Source organism: Ranitomeya imitator, chromosome 7, assembly GCF_032444005.1.
Source record: "Ranitomeya imitator isolate aRanImi1 chromosome 7, aRanImi1.pri, whole genome shotgun sequence".
In the NCBI taxonomy this organism is placed as follows: domain Eukaryota; kingdom Metazoa; phylum Chordata; class Amphibia; order Anura; family Dendrobatidae; genus Ranitomeya; species Ranitomeya imitator.
Genome location: NC_091288.1, coordinates 181,551,822 through 181,564,674, shown reverse-complemented (window position 1 = coordinate 181,564,674; position 12,853 = coordinate 181,551,822). Strand labels below are relative to the sequence as shown.

Genomic DNA, 12,853 nt, shown 5'->3' with positions numbered 1-12,853 from the left:
GAGGTCGATGGTGACCGGCGCATCCAGACGGATGTGTACAGGAAGCCGACCGCCGTCAATTCTCTACTACATGCTTCTTCCGCTCACTATCCAGCTACTATTAGGGCTGTCCCAGTCGGGCAGTTCCTCAGGATGCGGCGGATTTGTTCCACGGAAGCACGTTTTGAGTCACAGGCCGCTGATTTAAAGGAAAGATTTGTGGCCCGGGGGTACAGTCGTAGATCCATCAAAGCTGCATATGACCGGGCCCGTAATACATCACGTAGTGATCTGTTGCACCCAAACTCTCGACGTCGGCCTGTGGGTGGTGATGAACGTATCAGGTTCATCTCCACCTACAATCATGAATGGGAGAGTATGAGGGCCATCTTGAAAAAACATTGGCCTGTCCTTCAGGTAGAGCCTTCCCTGCGTGCTGCCCTGGGCTCCTTTCCTCTTATGACTCCTAGGAGAGGGACTAATCTCAGCAATTTATTGGTGCGGAGCCATTATACCCCAATCCCGGATAGGAATTTCTTTGGTTCTAGTGGTCCTCGTCCTGGATGCATCCCGTGCGGGCACTGTCTTGCCTGCGCCAATGTCTTGCGCTGCTCCGACTTTACTTCCAGCGATGGCTCCAAAACGTTCCAAATTAGACAACGCATATCCTGTGGCTCCAGCAATGTCATATATTATGCGACGTGTCCATGACCCAGGATATACGTTGGTCTCACCACGCGTGAGCTTAGAGTCCGCATACGGGAGCATGTGCGAGACATTGGCGCGGCCGGGACGGTGTCCACACTGGCGGATCTCAAGACTATCCCCCGCCACTTCAAGTTGTACCATAATTGCAATGAGAAATTACTTGTGGTGCGGGGGATTGATGTACTCCACTTGGGTGTCAGAGGTGGGGACAATAAGAAAAGATTAGCACAGATCGAGATGAAGTGGATTGCTATACTCGATACTGTGACCCCTAAGGGTCTTAATGAGTCCCTTAGTTTTGCTCCCTATCTCTAGCCTCCATGATATTCTCTCTTGGTGTGATGTTCTCCATCATATTGGTTCCGAGTTCCACCGGTGTTTTTCCTTTTGATTTTAACTTGTTTTTAATTCCTTTTTATTTTTCTTCTTTTTTCTTATTCAGTGTCCTATGTTATGTGAGCCCTGTCTGTGGCTTCCCCAGCTCTGAGCTATGTTCACTCCTCCACAAATATTGTTAATTGACATCCAGCTTTGCCATCTACATGGACTACAAGACCTCCGATACCCATACATATTGTCCACGGAGACCACGGAGTATGTGAAGTACAAGTGATATTGCCCTGGCCTCATGGCGGATCGGACCACTATTGTATATCTTGTGCTCATTGAGTGATGTATTTTATTACAATTGTGTACATATCGCGTCGGTATGTGTGCTTATAGTGTGGTGGGGTGTCTTTGCTCAGGTCACCTTATTCTTTGTGTCCCTGTACTTTCTTTGTTCACTCCTGATGGACACGCCTCCCTTGCGGCTGTGCGCATCGCCCTGCAGGTGGGCGGCTTCGGTATGTGGGCCGGCGTCCTTTCCGTCCAGCGTGCAGTCATTGGTGGTTTTCACCTGATCTCCATGCTGGGCTGGGCGCCAGGTCCTCCTGCCGGGCTTACCCGCCGCAGCGCGCATGCGCCGCTAGCGTCAGAAAATGAAAAGGAATTCCAGCTCGACGAGGCAGTGAAAAGTAAAAACTTGGTACTTTATTCACTTCATATAGGAAGCAGAGGATAAAACATCAGCACAATAAAGGTAAAAAACACACTATCTACGCGTTTCAGGTGACAGGGCACCCTTAGTTTACTATTCACTGCCTCGTCGAGCTGGAATTCCTTTTCATTTTCCTGGTTCTCTCACGCCTTGACACAGCGTTTCCGTTATCCGAGCTTCCTGGGATCATTACTATGGTGAGCTGGATTTCTCTTTTTGCCGCTAGCGTCGCCTGGATTGGCTAAACTGTAACAGGTGACTAAGGTCGGGGAGGTTATAGGCAGGTCCTGCTCTGCCTTACGATATACTCCCCTTGAGGAAGCGGCGTGTTTACGCCGCGAAACGCGCGTCGGGGCGTCAACACCGGCGGGACCCCCCTCATCCTTCTCCCCCCACGGACATTAGGTGAGCACCAGGCGTGTTTTCTTATTTGTCTGCAACAGGCCGTTTTTTTCGGCCGTCTTCACACACTGGCTGTGTACTTTCCATTGGTGCTATAGGTAGCGGTGGTTTCCCGTCACACAGTATTACCTCATTACTCCTTACACATGATATGGTTTGGTGTGGCGGGGACCATGAGTGGTAGTATAGACATTTCGTCTAGCCCTATACAGTGATAGCCACCCACTTGTTAGGCATCATTACTATGTAGAGACCCTTGCTTTTGGCCAGTGTGTTGTCTGCTTTCACCTACTTGGTGTCCTTATGTGGTCACCCGCCTAGGTGCCCTCCTGGTGTTATATTACGACCATCTGATTACTCCACTATTTCTGGGGGGGTGGGATGCGGGATGTTTCCTTCCCCTATTCATGTTATGTTATGGTTACATTACTATGCATATTTATGTCCTATACCTCTCTTTTAAAGGTTTTGTATAAATAAAGATTGTCTGTTTTACAATTTGACTATATGCTCCTATTTCTCCTTTTTTTCATTTCTTACAGATGGATAGCACTGTTTGATTGATATGGCCTAATGGACCTGTACCAGTTCCATTTTGTGTGCTGAGTTCGGCACGGGGGATTTCCCACCTGCCATTTTATGCCTGTTAATACTAATAAAGTTGTTTTGTATTTTCATATAATTTGGCCTTATGACTGCTTTCTCTCGAGTGTATATTCCTAATGAATGAGCAGTTGGTCTGGTATGGTCCGGTCTAGTCATATGATTATTACGGTTATGTATTTTTGGTTACTATTAGCATGCACTAGAGAGAAATGTATCTGATAAAAACGCAGCAAAAAAAAATGCAGCAAAACCTGCTTTTTGTGAGCAGCTTCTTTACTGCTAAGAGAGCAGGTTTTGTCTGCAGAAAAAAAGGAGCAAAAATGCAACGTATGAACATAGCCGACCTATATCAGTATTTGTAAGCCAAAACCAGGAGTGGGTGAAAAAATACAGAAGTGGTGATGTGTTTCTATTATACTTTTCCTGATTGTTCCACTCCTGACTTTGGTTTACAAATACCGAGGTAAAATACTGAACGTGGGAACATAGCCTCAAGGATATTAATGGATGACTTGAGCAGATAAGTGATTTATATGTCGATGAGATGTTACCTGGTATCCCCTCCAGAACGACTGGATAAGTAACGCTGCCTCGTCTTCAGACAGGAGAAGAGATAGAGGAATGGGTGGTCTTGGACTGCAAAAAAAAAGGTACTACAGTAAGTTTTTTTATTGCTTCCCAAATGTCTAAAATTATTCGATTTGGCCACGCTCACACGTTCAGTATTTGGTCAATTTTTTACCTCAGTATTATTAAGCCAAAACCAGGAGTGGAACAATCAGAGGAAAAGTATAATAGAAACACGTCACCATATCTGTATTTATCACCCACTCCTGGCTTTGGCTTACAAATCCTGAGGTAAAATACTGACCAAATACTGAATGTGTGAACATGGCCTAACCAAAAGCATCCAACTGCCATCTCCTATCTCAGTAACGGGAAAATCTGTATTCACTGATTTTACCCATGAATTTAGAATGAATGATCAGTCCAGGAGGAGGAAGAAGCAGATTTATTCAATAAAATATATTACAAAGTTTGTTATATTTATGTGTTTTATTGATTTATGAAAAAAAAATACTGATATGGTGGTTGCCCTGTGCAATTACAGTGTATCCTAGCTTTATGTATGAGCCTTGTGACTGTGCCATGACAGACGGATTTAATAGAATGCCAATGAAAGGTGATCACAATGTGAATCCACCCAGGACAAAGAAGAGTCTGATCCTATCACAAAACATCTTCTGTCTCGGGAGATGAATCATGTTAATTTGGAATATCCTTTATTATTCGGGATATTCTTTGTGACTTTCAAGCAGCCGCCAATGCGCATTATAGCTGGAGATAATTTGAGGTAATTTCAATCTGACAGGAACGTATTGTGTCTTCTATAACGGCCTCCATTGTGTTCACTCAATCAATCAAAACTAGGATGAGGGGTCAGGAGCGCGTTCAAGTCACTGGAGAGTCTCAGGCATGGCTGTATAAGAAAGAAGCGGAAAAACAAGGTGCAAGGTGGTCACGTGTAGGAAGCCCATAAACGTACAAAACCAGAAGAGCCCTCTAGTATATATATGTAATATCCACAAGATATGCCATAAATGTATGGTAGATCCCAACAATGGAACCCGCATCTATCTCAGCAATAGGGTCATACTGCGCGCTGCTTTATGTGGAGAAGTTATCAAAATTCCTACACAAATGAAAGGAAATTCTGCCCATCTCAGGCCAAGAGTCGGGGCCTGTCCTTGAGATGCATGCAAGTACCATTGGTGGGATTTGCATCTACTATACATTTACGCCTGTGAATATGTCAGAAATGTATGAGATAAGAATACCCTTTTAAATGTATTGTGCACATGAGTCGGTGGGAAAACCGGACTCTTTATAGCACTTTCTAAAGATAATAGAGTCGAATCATCACAGCTACAGTGGGGCAAAAAAGTATTTAGTCAGTGAGCAATAGTGCAAGTTCCACCACTTAAAAAGATGAGAGGCGTCTGTAATTTACATCATAGGTAGACCTCAACTATGGGAGACAAACTGAGAAAAAAAAATCCAGAAAATCACATTGTTTGTTTTTTTTAAAAATGTTTGTTCATTTTCACCTCATCACCTCAGTATATACATGTTTTTCATCTCCCTTATTTATAGTATACATCTGTATGTCATCTCCTGTATATAGTATATACCTGTATGTCATCTCCCCTGTATATAGTATATACCTGCTGTGTGTCATCTCCCCTATATATAGTATATACCTGAATGTCATCTCCTTCTATATATAGTATATACCTGTATGTCATCTCTTCCTGTATATAGTATATACCTGTGTGTCATCTCCCCTGTATATAGTATATATCTGTGTGTCATCTCTTCCTATATATAGTATATACCTGCATGTCATCTTCTATATATAGCATATACCTGTATGTCATCTCCTCCTGTATACAGTATATACCTGTAGGTCATCTGCTCCTGTGTATAGTATATACCTGTGTGTCATCTCCTCCTGTATATAGTATATACCTGTATGTCATCTCCTCCTGTATATATATGTACCTGTATGTCATCTCCTCTATATAGTATATACCTGTGTGTCATCTCTCCTCTATATAGTATATATATGTGTGTCATCTCCCCTGTATATAGTATATACCTGTGTGTCATCTCCTCCTGTATTAGACCTCGTTCACACGTTATTTGCTCAGTATTTTTACCTCAGTATTTGTAAGCTAAATTGGCAGCCTGATAAATCCCCAGCCAACAGGAAGCCCTCCCCCTGGCAGTATATATTAGCTCACACATACACATAATAGACAGGTCATGTGACTGACAGCTGCCGTATTTCCTATATGGTACATTTGTTGTAGTTTGTCTGCTTATTAATCAGATTTTTATTTTTGAAGGATAAGACCAGACTTGTGTGTGTTTTAGGGCGAGTTTCGTTTGTCAAGTTGTGTGTGTTGAGTTGCGTGTGGCGACATGCATGTAGCGACTTTTGTGAGATGAGTTTTGTGTGGCAACATGCGTGTAGCAACTTTTCGTGTGTCGAGTTGCATGTGACAGGTTAGTGTAGCAACTTGTGTGCAGCAAGTTTTGCGCATGGCGAGTTTTGCACGTGGCGAGTTTTGTGTGGTGCCTTTTGAGTATGTGCAAGTTTTGTGTGAGGCAAATTTTGCATGTGTTGCAACTTTTGTGCATGTGGCAATTTTTCCGCGTGTGCAAGTTTTGCGTGTGGCGAGTTTTCCATGAGGTGAGTTTTGCACTTGTGGCGAGTTTTGCAAGAGCCTAGTTTTTGCATGTGGCGAGTTCTGCGCGTGGCGAGTTTTGAGCGGCGACTTTTGTGTTTCGACTTTTATGTGGCGAGGTTGGAGAATGTGTGGTGAAATGTGTGCTGAGGGTGATATGTGTTCAAGCACGTGGTAGTGTGTGGCGCATTTTGTGTGTGTTCATATCCCCGTGTGTGGTGAGTATCCCATGTCGGGGTCCCACCTTAGCAACTGTACGGTATATACTCTTTGACGCCATCGCTCTCACTCTTTACGTCCCCCTTGTTCACATCTGGCAGCTGTCAATTTGCCTCCAACACTTTTCCTTTCATTTTTTCCCATTATGTAGATAGGGGCAAAATTGTTTGGTGAATTGGAAAGCACGGGGTTAAAATTTCACCTCACAACATAGCCTATGACGCTCTCAGGGTCCAGACGTGTGACTGTGCAAGATTTGGTGGCTGTAGTTTCGACGCCTCCAACACTTTTCCTTTCACTTTTTTCCCCATTATGTAGATAGGGGCAAAATTGTTTGGTGAATTGGAACGCGCAGGGTTAAAATTTCGCCTCACAACATAGCCTATGACGCTCTCGGGGTCCAGACGTGTGACTGTGCAAAATTTTGTGGCTGTAGCTGCGACGGTGCAGATGCCAATCCCGGACATACACACACACATACACACACACACACACACACATTCAGCTTTATATAGTAGATGAATCTGTGCTGCACTTTATGTTCATGGTCAGTAGTTAGGCAGTGCTGTGGTGTCGGAGTTTTGGCTTACCGACTCTACAGCCCTGCCAGTGGTGCAGCCATTTGTCCAAAGTGTCCCACAAGTCACACCAGGCCTCATGTTGCACTGTGAGCAGCCTCTGTGGCCTAAACATGCTTCCTCGTGGCCTGCAGCGTCTCCATACTCGTCACCCATACAGCACATCTGGAACGTCATTGGTCAGCAATTTTAAAGGAAGCTGAAAGCAGCGGCTCTTGATGATTTATCCAAGTGCATTCAGAGAGGCAGAACATTCCTCAGACAACCATTAATAACCTCATTGATAGCAGTGAAGGCTATAAGTGCATGAATTTCATAGTTACATAGCTATACAAGCTGAAAAAAGACCTGGGTCCATCAAGTTCATCTTTTCTCCACCAGTTATATAATCTCTATCACTAGATTATGTATAACCCACAATGCCATTTGTTGTGAGAAAATCATCCTGCTCTTTTTGAAAAGCTGCTATAGTATCGGCCATTACTACCTCTTTGTGGTCGGCATTCAACAGTCTGACTGCTCTAACTGCAAAGAGCCCTTTCTTAGTTATCTGTCAGAAACATCTTTCCTCCAGATGTAATGAGTGCCCCCTGCTCCTTATTATGGTCCTTGGAAAAAATAAGTCATGTGCCAGTCCTTTGTATTCACCACACATGTAATTATACATGTAGATGAGGACGCCTACGAGGAGCCTTTTTTTAAGCTAAACAAGCCCAACTTTTCTAACCTCTCATCATATATAATAATATAGTTGTTGCCTTTGAACTGACTAACTTCTGAATATCCTTTTTCAAATCTGGATCCCAAAACTGGATCCTATATTCTAGATGTGGCCTCACCAGTGATTTAGAGGGGTAACAATACGCTGGGATCACAGGATTTTATCTCTCTTTTTAAACATTCTAAAATTTTGTTTGCTTTTGTAGCTGCTGCTTGACTGTACGTGACGTCCAGGTCTGTGGAGTCGGTTAGCCAAACCTCCGACTCCGAAATTTCCATAACACCGACTCCACCAAAATGGGCTCCGACTCCACGACTCCGACTCCACAGCCCTGCCAGGCTGTGGAGTCGGTAAGCCAAACCTCCGACTCCGAAATTTCCATAACACCGACTCCACCAAAATGGGCTCCGACTCCACAGCCCTGCCAGGCTGTGGAGTCGGTAAGCCAAACCTCCGACTCCTCAATTTCCATGACACCGACTCCGACTACAGCCCTGGTGGCTTCCTGCGCGTGGTAGTTCATCTGTCCATGTAAAACAAACCTAGTGGTGCATTTACAATGGCCGACAGGTCGGGAAAGACCTTCCTAGTAATAGTCGTTTCCAATTATCATCCTGTCTAAACAAATTTATGATCATCTGACGAATAACAAAACATTTGTTCGTCGGGAAATATGATTTTCAAGCTTGCATTGAAACAGGACATGATCCACTTTGAGGTACATATGAGGAGATTTTGGAGAGGTTTTTTTTTTTTGCTAAGCCCACATTCACACGTTCAGTATTTGGTGAGTTTTTTTCTACCCAAGTATTTGTAAGTGAAAACCAGAAGTGGGAGAAAAATGCAAAAATGTAAATGTAATAAACTCACCAAATACAAGAGGCTTTGAAAAACACCTGGTGAATAAAAAATTGCATGTCCCTTCTTTGACGCAGATCCTGATGGAATCTGCTCCAAATTAAGCACTGTCTAATCAAAAGGCTGTGTAAAAATACTTAAAAAAAAAACTCCTTCAAAAACTCCCCTCCCACCCAAAAAAGGGTGCTTTATGAAGCAATATTCGCAAAAAACCTTGTAGTTTCTGAATGGCTCAGAAAAAAACCTGTGTGTTAGACAATTTCTTACAAGTTTTTTGAGTTGTAACTTTTCTCTATGAATAGTATCCATAGCTGCATTTTGGGTGCCTATCACCGGTATGCAGTCGGTGCTGCCATTTTGTATACATTACACCTGCAGCTTTGCAGTAGTAGCACTCAGTAAGTGTTTTTCAGGGTATTGGATAAACATGGTGGAAACACTGCAACTAGTACCAGCAGTGAACTGTGGCTGATACTATAAGATAGATGGTAATGTAAGCTGGCACTGGAGGGAATTGGAAAGGTGTCACTGGTGGGATTTGCTAATAATCTTCGTGTCAATGGAGAACACTTGTTTTTCTTTTTTTTTTGGCACTGGGGAGCACTCTGTGACTGGCAATGTATGAAGAGGCAAACTATAGCTGGCACCAGGGACAATTCTAGCTCTTCTGCTGCCTGGATCAAAAATTAATTTGGCGCCAGACCAAGCAATGCTCACAGGAGAGCATAAAGTGCAACTAAATGTCAGACTCTGTTGTTTGGTATCCCAGGGGCCAGGGACTCCTTCCCTGTTCCTAACACTAGGGGCACCCTAGCTAGCCCTGTTTCGAGATTATTTCTAATGGTGAAGACACCGGGGCCACATACCTTGCTGAGCTCCTGAATCCGGCTTCAGTCTGTTCCCTCCCCCCACCCAGGGAAGAAGAGAGTAGTAGTGTACGGCTATACACCAATCAGACTAACAAGGTAATATGAACAGGGATAAAGGAAAATTCCAATCATATAAATATGCACACACAAACAGAGTGAGACACCAAGGAGTGAAGGATGGGGAAAAAGCAAAGTAGGAGAAGAAGAGGATTTGCATACAACCAAAACCAAGCAACAGTCTTAGATAAATACACCAAACGCCTCCTCAAACAACAAAGCTCCTCGACCATGCAGCAATGAAGTTAACTCTGGGATTTCCTACTTGCCAGAGTCCAGTACATATAGAAGAGGGGAGTGGCCAACAGTGAACAGCTGAGAGCCTTAAGGCAGGTAAGCTTCCAGGAACGGAACCCTGAACTGAACAGATTAACCCCTACTCTGCTAGAAAAAAATCTGCACCATTTAATATGAAGGTGAAGTGCTTCTAGTCAGTGTATGTGCAGGAGAAATCAGACAGAGCGGTCTTCTGGATCCTCTCTGTCACGGCAACCCCGTGACACTATGGGGACTTTAAGCTGGACACCCTCTGCCATGGTAATTCATTGGTTGCCTGCGACACGAGCTGGTGCACATGAGCAACGCTCTACTTAAATGCCACTGTCTGAGATTAACAGCAGCATCTAAATGGATAACAGCAGCTCCAAGCAGATGCTGGCTATATAACACAGCTTGCATCTGCCCTGTGTGGAGTGGGCTCAGCTCCAAACACGATGACCCGCTCTGTGGAGTTAAAGAGACTGAGTACTCAGGGGGGTAGACCGCTCAACTTGCCTCATAGGAAAAACTGATGTGGTTGGCTAGTGTGGGTGTCACACCCAGCTGTTTGTGTAATAGACCCACATACTCTCCAGAAAGAGCTTCTGCAGAAGCTGGAGTGTGTTTTATAAGGATTCATGTACTGCTGTTGATTAATACAGAAGGTTTCTAAGCCTTTATCATGAGGAGAGGTGATCAATATCAGATTGCTGGGGTCCGACACCCAGCACCTCTACTGATGAGCTGACTGAAGGTGCTTTGGTGCCCTATACATTATATAGGGTAGTTTCCATGAATTATACCGCAAGCCCTCTTCCATTCACATGTGTGTCCTGAGCCCTGTATAACTACACTAAGCCTATTAGCTTTTTACATGTTGCGGGCATCCTCTGTGACCCTTAATGTGTCTCCTACTTATAATTTACAGTAAGGAGTAGATTATTTTATATGCTGTATTACATAACACAGTTGTATTCACTGGAGCACACTGCTTTGTGTTGCGCTGCTGCCAAGATGAATCCTGTTCTTGCAAATGAGAAGTACGACGTCAAGTCCCAAGTTGTTTAAAGTGCTATGATCATGTATTTATTGGCAGGAGGCAACCTGATGTGTGATGGTCTAATGATGATGAAGAACACACAAGGTCCCACCAAACACATCCAGTGCAAAGTGTTTAATGGCTGCAGGGAGAGGGCTTCACTTACGAAACAAAACCGCTGAGGCTACACTATATATTCATTAGAAAGATTCGATTTCTCTTCCAACAATTTCTGCTAATGCTTTTCTCCCAATCACAAGGGGTTATGTAGATTCAGAAGAAAACATATAGGTCCGGCTGCCACAACGTGTCCGACCAGGGTCCTCTGAATCTCTATTATTTAGTACTTACTGATCTTTTAACCATTCTTGAACAAATGGAATCTCAAAGAAGTCTTTACTCTGCTGATCTTTCCTTAATGGATTCTTACTGAAAGACAGAAAGAAATGCAAAGTATTTATACCCACAACTCACTGCAAATAACCCTCGGATACATTTATATTGGCCGGAGGGAGATGGGGAGCCAGATTCCAGCAATTGGCCAATGTCCAAGGTTCTAGTATACGGGGGGGGGGGCACAGTTCTAGGTTCCAACACATATCTTCATAGGTCTCTATTGCTTTCTATTTTGCTTGCAATCCAGTTTCTTATAAAAGTGTTAGATTATTTTTTTTTTCTTTACATAAATTGGAAAAAAAATCAGAATCCTGTATCTTAGATCTTAGATGGTCCCGAGGCCCATGCCATCTATTGCCTTTGAGAAGGGGCAGATTTAAATCCCCCCTTTGACAATAATCCTTTGCTAAACAGAGCAGTCATTAGTGATCTTACTTACTTATATAACCACTGAGTGAGGAAGTCACAAGCAATGAATTTCGTCCTTTTTCTCTATAAAAAAAAAGCAAACAAAGAAATGAAACACATTTTATGAAATGGTATATTGAGTTTATTCTTTATTAATAATTATTTTGCTTTGTAGCTTGTACAGGATGAAATTGCATACTTTATTAAATAGATCACTAGGACCCAATGAGGCTGGTGTACTTATCTTGAAACCCCATGTCAGAATGGCTGTAAATTAATCTTTTAAAGCTGATATGAGCTAGAGCTATGTTAAAAACATCATGGCATGGAATATATTTGTACATAGACCTAAACGATGTTACTATAAGAAAAAAATGTGTTCATCTTGTAAAAAAAGACTACAGTCTTATGGAGCGTATGTACTGTGGACCTCTGTAGGTGGATGGTTCGCAGAGACATACGCGTTTTCTACTGTTGCGGATATAATTGTGAAGAAGGCGCAGGGAAAGCTTTGCTTTACTTAAATTGACTTTCTATGCACCTGAAATTTGCATGGGCCCCATAGCAAAAGTCCAAATTGGGCCCAAACTATTTTACATCAACCTCCCTCTTCCACACCAACAAATAGGCGCAGACACAGAAGGCATACCTCCCAACATTTAAAGCAAGGGGGAGGGAAGTTTATTGCATCGTATACATAGTAATCCTATATTGAAGCCCCTTAGTGTTCTAACACACTACGATATTCCTTTTATGTCCCCCATAGAGTATGATGCTCCTCAAAGTTCCCTCTGCACGCAGTATGATAGCTCCAGAGAGAATTCCTACACACAAGTTTCTTCAACAGTATCCCCTAAACGCACAGTATGATGAACTCAAAGTGCCCCAGTAAAGTATGATGCCCCCACAGTGCCCCAACAATGTATTAAGCTGCCACAGTGCCTCCAACATAGTATGATGTCACAAAGTTCCCCCCACACACAGTAAGATGGCCCCCACAGACCACCCCACACAGTATGATGTCACAAAGTTCCCACACACACAGTATGATGGCCCCCACAGACCACCCCACACAGTATGATGTCACAAAGTTCCCACACACACAGTATGATGGCCCCCACAGACCACCCCAACACAGTATGATGTCACAAAGTTCTCCAACACACAGTATAATGGCCCCACAGACCACCCCAACACAGTATGATGGCCCCACAGACCACCCCAACACAGTATAATGTTACAGAGTACCCACACACACAGTATGATGGCCCCCACAGACCACCCCAACACAGTATGATGTCACAAAGTTCTCCAACACACAGCATGATGGCCCCACAGACCACCCCAACACAGTATGATGTCACAAAGTTCTCCAACACACAATATGAGGGCCCCGCAGACCACCCCAACACAGTATAATGTCACAAAGTTCTCCAACACACAGTATGATGGCCCCACAGACCAC

At 43.6% G+C, this 12,853-nt stretch overlaps 1 protein-coding gene across 7 annotated transcripts in view; it reads right to left on the bottom strand.

The window, feature by feature from the left end:
- The window catches only part of IQCK (IQ motif containing K), an 82,829-nt gene that overhangs the window by 36,693 nt on the left and 33,283 nt on the right, over window positions 1–12,853 (bottom strand). For 6 of the 7 annotated variants that reach the window (XR_011314707.1, XR_011314706.1, XM_069734162.1 and 3 more), the window contains exons 5-7: window positions 11,420–11,472; window positions 10,936–11,013; window positions 3,286–3,370 (exon numbers count right to left, since the gene is read on the bottom strand). Coding sequence is in view for 5 of the 7 variants with exons in the window: in XM_069734162.1 (XP_069590263.1) it covers window positions 3,286–3,370; window positions 10,936–11,013; window positions 11,420–11,472 (216 nt within the window). In the remaining 2 variants the exon portion in view is untranslated. The remainder of the gene's footprint in view (window positions 1–3,285; window positions 3,371–10,935; window positions 11,014–11,419; window positions 11,473–12,853) is intronic. The other variant, XM_069734164.1, reaches the window with a different exon arrangement.